Source organism: Ictalurus furcatus, chromosome 15, assembly GCF_023375685.1.
Source record: "Ictalurus furcatus strain D&B chromosome 15, Billie_1.0, whole genome shotgun sequence".
Taxonomy (NCBI): domain Eukaryota; kingdom Metazoa; phylum Chordata; class Actinopteri; order Siluriformes; family Ictaluridae; genus Ictalurus; species Ictalurus furcatus.
This window is the reverse complement of record NC_071269.1, coordinates 14,250,522-14,258,299: the sequence shown is the minus strand read 5'-3', so window position 1 is coordinate 14,258,299 and position 7,778 is coordinate 14,250,522. Positions and strand designations below refer to the sequence as shown.

The 7,778-nt window shown below is 38.1% G+C and overlaps 1 protein-coding gene across 1 annotated transcript; it reads right to left on the bottom strand.

The window, feature by feature from the left end:
- Positions 1–201: 201 nt before the first annotated feature.
- On the bottom strand, positions 202–7,309 carry rnd1a (Rho family GTPase 1a). The gene is made up of 5 exons (XM_053644343.1): positions 7,003–7,309; positions 6,089–6,176; positions 3,339–3,448; positions 3,119–3,253; positions 202–3,003 (listed from the first exon to the last, which is right to left on the bottom strand). The coding sequence occupies exons 1-5, from the start codon at positions 7,120–7,122 to the stop codon at positions 2,764–2,766; spliced, it is 693 nt and encodes a 230-aa protein (XP_053500318.1). The 5' UTR covers positions 7,123–7,309; the 3' UTR covers positions 202–2,763.
- Positions 7,310–7,778: the final 469 nt, after the last annotated feature.

Sequence of the window (7,778 nt, the reverse complement as noted above, 5' to 3'; positions counted from 1 at the left end):
GCTCATGAATGTTTTAAGAAAATATCATACTCAGCCCCGATTATGTGATTATGTCATAATTGTCATGAACATCAAATGTTTTTATTCATGACAGTTTTAGCATAGACCAAAATGACCATCTTTGGACATTTGATAATGCTAATTTCCCAAGCCTGGTTGGAAAGAATAAGTGAGCTACTCAGTGTGTGCAATCTTCATGTAATACACTGGAAACCAGGGTACAATTTTGCTGCACCCCAGGGAGCTGCTTGGATGTGTGGAACCGTTATATTGAGAGAGTGGCACAGAGACAAACACATCATCCACACTAGACCCATCAGTGTATAAACCCCAGGGGGTACACTCTGCTTCACTGTTGTGGAGGAAGGGGATCTATTAATCTACCGCAGTGCTGGAATCATCCTAAAGTCTGCACAAACACATGATAAAATCTGAATTTACACAATAAAGCCATTTTTAATGAAACCAGTTGAGAGAAATCACAGATACTTAAGAAAAACATTTGAAAATAAATTACAATAATACTAGACACATGACACTTTAAGCTACACTTCACACATGAATACCAATAATATATTCAGTCTATCACTGCTCAAAGAGCAAGAACTTCTCAGGGAGCATATGTATTTCGCTATAGCCTCAGGTATAGGTCTGTATTTTAATGCTATAATGAAATTGAGCAGTGCCGTACATCCTTGATTGTTGCTAGGCAACACTGCGGCATTCCAGCACTCTGTGTAGTTGTATGGGTCTTCTGTATGATGCAGAAAGGGGTGTATGTATCAAATATACCACTAGATCTGCAGTATCAGAGGCTACCTGTCCATTCGTACAACAGATAAAACTGGGCAACAGAGAGTTTAACTGTCTATGAGGAAACAACTATGCAAAGACCTAAGAAAACAGAACTGGGTGCTTGTTCAGAGATGAAAAAGTAGGCCCAGCCTGTGCGTTGTTAAGACTAATATCTGCTTGTGCAATACAGCAAGTACACGCACTCACACCATTCTGTCCTGATAGTGTCTGATCTTATCGGCTGGCAGATGCTGAGTCAGGCGCTATTCACCTTCTTAAACTGATATAAAAATCAATATATGGTTTACAAGTGGATTCCAAGGGGTATAGTCACTGTATGTTTTTCATTATGTTACCGTTAAACTGTGGCTGTTACTCAATTTTGTTTTATGAGGACTACTGGGGGAAAGACAACTTTTCCCCAATGCAACTGAACACATCATAAAGATTACTTCATTAGACTGATCAGGTTTCCAAGAAGTGTCTTCAAATAGAAACAAGAAATAATATGCATGAAACAAAGTCAGCCCAAACAAAGAAAGTCAAAATTCCTTATCAAAGCTATAGTTTGGCGCAGGTATGTAACCGAATATGAATACATTATTTGGATTGAACAGATGTGTGTCCTAAACAGATACACAAATACAGATGTGAATAGGAGGTGCACTTTTTGAGTTCACAGGGTTTGAGTTCACAGGTTGAGACTACAGGTGTATGTGTGCAGAAATATAGATCCCAGATAAAAAATAAAAAAAAAACATAAAAACAAAAAAATGGCTGGGTTGATGAAGTGAGGAGAATTGATTGAGGAGATTTGACAGACCACGCTGACAGTGCTGGTATTTCTACAGTGCCCCATTTTTTTTTACACTGTTTTTCTGCACTGTCTCACTGAAAACCACACCTACTTTTGGTTTAAATCCAAATACAGACAGGTATATCTGGAATATTAAACAGATACAGATAGAGATAGTGGCTACATCACTAGATTTTAGAAATTGTATTGAATTTAATAATAATACACACTCTGGGTCAGGCGCTGAAAGTCCAAATGAGCTCTTTACTACAAGACATCAATTCAAGAGATATTTGATCATTAAAATGAAAAGAAGGTAGCCTTAAAAAGGTAAGCCAGATAATCAGGCACGTTCAGTAGGATTACCTTATATCTAATCTCTCATCAGACTTGTCTGGGATAAAATGTCATCCTGTCTCCTCAACTAATCCCCCTAATCTCTTCTGTCCTGCTCTGACACGCTCATCTAAGGTCCAAAGCTACTCTAAGGTCAAACCCCATCCAAACTGAACCACCATCACAATATCTCCCGCATGTTGTTCACGCCATTTCAAGAACGGTCCAAGAACTATCTGTTCTCTTCGTTAATCATCTGATTTATAGACAGACAGTTGTCTGTGCATGTATGTGAGAGACAGAGTAGAAGTCAGTGTGTTTTATCTTCCTACATATGATTGCGCACTCCATCAATGTCAGTTTTATAGCTGCTCTTTAAAACTTCCCCAGTTATGCCCCTTACCCGTTTGTGTCCTCCAACAAAATCACATAAGCGTTTTCCTCTGTCATGCTCTTTTGCATACATGGCCAGATAACCAATTAATCCCGTTTTTTATTAAACGTCTGGTGACCCAGCACAGGAAGAATTCTGGATACAGCTGAAATGCATGGATGGCTCAGCTCTCCGATATATACGCACCATAAATAAATAAAAAAAATAGCACACTCTATTAAACAGGGCTTGAGGTTCAGGTCAATTAAAAGTTGTAAACCTGTGTATTAAAAAGAATCAGTTAACCTTCGACTTCCATTCTTTGTGATGAAGAAATGGGATGGACTGAAAAGGCAAAACATTGAGTGTGTAGAGATGGGAGGGGACAGCAAAGGTTGTGACCTCTTGTCTCATTTCAAAACTGCCCTTCTGTTGATCTGTCTCAGGAATTAGAAAGTCTGGATCACATGACAGAACAGCTCTTGGTCCTCTCTTTGCTGAAGGAGGAGCTCAGAAGCTCACTCTTGCTGGGCAGGTGCAGGAGGCGTTTCCGGTGGGCGGGGCTTGGCTTGATAGGTGGCTGAAGTTTGTCAAGACAAGCCAGCGCTGCTGAGCGAAACACACTGTGTATGCTTTTCTCTGACGTAAACGCGGAACACTCCAGATATGCCTCGGCTCCCACCTGTTTTGCTAGTGACGACCCCTAGTGATAGAGCCATAAGAAAATGAATGAAGATAGATGGACAGACAGGCCCATAAATAGATAGACAGATCAAGCAATAATCAAGCATTATCAATTAAGCGAGTGTGACAGTGACCTGTTCGTAAGAAATCGGGGCCATTTTTTGCGTGGACAGCTCCATCAGTGTGCACACATCAGTGCGCAGGTCTGTCTTACAGGCAACCAGTAGGATGCGTGCATTGGGGCAGAAATCCATGATCTCTGTCTTCCACTATAAAAGAACAGCACTGTCATAACTGGACATATATTACACTATATAACAAACACATTTAGAGCTATGCTTTGGCCTCATTTACCTTTTTCAGAGAGCTGTCAACAGTGTCAGGTCGGCTGATGTCGAAACAGAGCAGCACAGCATCAGAGTCGCTATAGCAGAGTGGCCTGACGTTATCGTAATACGGAGAACCTACATGAGCAATGCCACACTTTTAAAACTAACAATAAAAAAATTATTTTAAAAAAGACCATAGGCCATATACTATGGCTGTCAGTCTATTGCAGGACATTACAAACACACACACATTAACATTTAATAGCATATAGTATAGTAATTCAATTCAATTCAATTTTATTTGTATAGCACTTAACAATGGACATTGTCTCAAAGCAGCTTTGCAGAAACATATAAACACAGGATACAGATTTTAAGTGTGTGAATTTTTCCCTATTGAGCAAGCCAGTGGCGACGGTGGCGAGGAAAAACTCCCTAAGATGATATGAGGAAGAAACCTTGAGAGGAACCAGACTCAGAAGGGAACCCATCCTCATCTGGGTAACACCGGATAGTGTGAAAGTAAAAGAAAGTTCATTATGGTTTTTATATGAAGTCTCTTTGTTGAACTAGTCCACTATTCACTAAAGGAGACTTGAGTGAAAAATCGTATGTGGTAATTGCAGTCCTAAGGCCCTAGCAGCAAACATAGTCCCAGCAACCACAGCGAGAATGTCTCCAGTAATGAAACTGGAGGAAACTCACATGGACAACATGTACAGTTTAGCAGAGACATAAACCCAAGCAAAGGACTGAACCCAGAAGTTAGCTTCTGCACCACCGTGCCACCTTTTATTTACAATAAAATCACAAAATACACAGCATGTACAATATAGCTTAATAGGGCCCTTAGTTTAAGCAGGTGCATGCAACCATATTGTACATTAAGAGAGACTTAAAATGGTTTCAATTTGTCGCAATACCAAAGTATCCACAACCTCTCATTATACATGCAATTTGATTTGCAAGCAAAATCCCTCCCGGATTTTGTGATCGCAGAAATGAACGCTAAATCAAGCAAACTCTGCAATATTCGGAGCTTGCAGTGTTTCAAAATTACTGCAGATTTTCCACATATTTGGGCCAAGACTCTCGTGTGACGTCATCACAATGCGCAATTTAGCCAAAGCCCTCTTCGATTCACGTGCGTTGAACATGAGTGCACCTAAAAGATCTCATTTACCAATAAACATCACTGCGAAAGACAATCTGAAAAAATTTTGTGCCATTGCAATTTCGCCATATTCAAGTAGTGTCCTGAGGGAAAAAAACAAACACAAAAAACTTTTTAAAAAGCTCCAGCAAAATCAAGCATTTTTGGCTTCAACGCTCAAAAAACACAAAACACTCTGCGAAATCCTTTACGGACTGTGAAGAATGCAAGTAGAGGCGCCTGAGTAAGACAGATGAGAATATTCAAGCTGTAATTAGTAAGACTTATTAGTCATAATTACAGAGAAACTGTGTGTGTGTGTGTCTGTGTGTGTGTGTGTGTGTGTGTGTAGCCATGTGTGAGGCCCGAATATCTCCTGATTGAAATACATAATGAATTTGGACAGTTTGAGGACATTTAGCTGGTCCTTACAAAACTAAGACAGTGTGTGTGTGTGTGTGTGTGTGATATTGCCAGTCTCCCCATATTCCACCAAACTGCCATCTACTAATGATTCCATGCGTAATTAATGAAGTTTACTTGGCCTAATGAAGGCATGGTTAAGTAAATGAGTGCTGATTGCTTTCACACTCTCCAATTACAAACACTGATCTGGAGATCAGTTCTTGAATGCGAGTAAGAGGTCAGTTCAAAGCACTATTAATGCAGGAGAAAGTGAGGTCATGACATCTAAGGGCATAGTGCTTGTATCTGCTTTAAATCAGTGTGATTGAGCTCAAGGGCTCAATCTAATCCCATAACAATGGTGTCAATGCAGATTATCAAACAATTACCTGAAATGCATTTAATGAATTAATACAATAACCTATAAGGAGCTGTAGTCATTTGTGTCCAGCTTGACATAAGGATGATTCCATGACTGGGCTCTTGCAGCTTTTTTTTTTTTTTTTTTTTTTTTTTAAATCATGTTTCAACATTAATTTAAGCATCTATTCTATTCTAACCTGCATTTACCAGTTCAAAAATTGCTTTGACCATTCTCATTATTTCCAATGGCTGCATTTTACAGGGTTGAATATTTAGTGTAGAATTAGCAAATACACAGAATATGATTAACTAGCATCCATGTTCCAAATGAATAATTTAATAATCTAGTTATTAATGTTACTTTATTTATATATGATTTGCTTTGAACATTGACACTAGTACAATATAGAATAAATGAGAGAATGGACTTTTCTTCTTCCTATGATCTTCACGAAATGCACATGTTCAAATGTCCTGTTCAAATATTCCAAATATTTTGAAAACTAATGGAACAAGATGGTTCAAGCAGTAGATGTTAAATGGATTCACACATTACAGTGTACTTCAGGTAAAAATGCTGTTTTCTAAGTGCTTTAAATAAGTTTTTATTTATGTTTTAAGTTATTTATCTGAAATATGCACACTGGTCGTTGTGAACACATTGTTTTATGTTTAAAATGTCTTTTACTTTTATATTACACATATAATTGAAAATATCAGTGGGACACGAATAGCACCCCAATCGTAGAATCACTCATCACACTGCAGGTGTTCGAACAGGGAACTTTTTTTCTCTGTAGACCATAAGTTTAAATACAGCTGTACATGTACATGGTATAGCTTAGATTTCTCACCTGATGTGTCCCACAGACTAAGCTCAATGTGTTGCTCTTCTATTTCCAGGCCTGACGTGTAGTTTTCAAACACTGTCGGGATGTACGTCTGTAAGCAATCACAATAAAGATCCAGGATGATTTCAGTTCAGTCTGGAGCAGGAATTCTCATGTCCAGTTTGCTGCTTGTGTACAGGGAAAAGGCTTCTGTATTCAAAATACACTTGAATATCATGTGCACAAAACTGGCTACATGAATTAGTTAGGCTGAGCGATAAACTGCAAATGTATTTAATTTTAATTTTTTTTTTTTTAAAAGTCACTTTAACTTATAACGTTGCGCATTTACAGTATGTTGATAAAATAAATCCTAAACATAGCTACATTTTTGATTTATTGAGACCGTTGTATTAAAGTTAAGCGAAAAGGCCTTTTTTGAGAATGTTCTCAAAAAAATATATTATTTCTTCTCTAGTTAATTCTCAAGAACTAGAGAATTAAATAGAAGAAAAAATATATATATATATATATATTTTTAAATCCAGGAACTCTTTCCTGTAGTGTGAAGAATATTTTTTAATGGTTTGTGTTTATTAGTATAGGTTTAAAAGCATTAAAGCATTACTTTAATCTGCATTTAGTTTAGTTTTCTTCATGTATTTGTTCATCTGTATATTTAATGACTATTATTAGTGTTGTTGCTGCTGCTATTATCATCATCGTCGTCGTTGTTGTTGTTGTTATTATTATTATTATTATTATTATTATTATTATGCTGATCATTTATGTACATGTTTGAGGGGGAAAAAGTGGTCACAAATAATAAACATTGTTGCATATTGTTTCTTATTAATCTGCAGTTTAATATACATTTCCAGTGGACCTGACTGAGCAATAAAATGTCAGATTTAAACAGAAACTAGTTGATCTCTTACCTCGGGGTAGCAGTCCTTTGCCAAGACTTGCAACATAGCCGTTTTCCCGCACTGAACATCTCCCACTAACACCAGTTTACAGCGGACCTCCAGCGGCTCGCTTATTCTCCTCTCCTTCATTCTCAACGAGACCAGATTATATGAAAAAGTGAATTTGACTCCTTCGAAATATCATTCACGTGTTCCGGCTGTACTCCAGCGACGCGTGAACTCTGTAACACTACACCACTCAGCAGGGACAGTGACAGCAGCTGGCTGACTGGAGAGAACTGCAGCGTTTTATGCATCTCAACCATCCAATCAGCGCTGCGGATCACTGCGCTCGCCGCGTCCCGTAGTGGCCACGCCCCACAATATACAGACTATTAGAGCATTCAGTGAGTAAACTACGAATGTTTACTTCCGCTGGTGCAAAGTCATATATATATATATTTTTAAAGATTTCAAAGGCAAAATGAACAACGTCTATTGAATAAGCTATGTATAACTTCACTTTTTTTGTTATTTAAATAAGGATTTCCTGAGTAGGCGTGTATAAGCTATAAAATTGTTCAAGCATTGTTTTGTGTGTCAGTGCTTTCAGTTTTCAGTCATGATCTGTGGCTGACACAGATCTGGGGAATGATTTAGTCTGCTGTATCTCACTGTAATTCCCTGGGATTAGCCTACACACTGCTATACTTCTGCTGAAACATTACTCAATAGCTTACAGTTTACAGTCTCACACTGTTTATGTAGTCTTGCGTATTGTTCTGTGTTGCACCATAGTCCTGAAG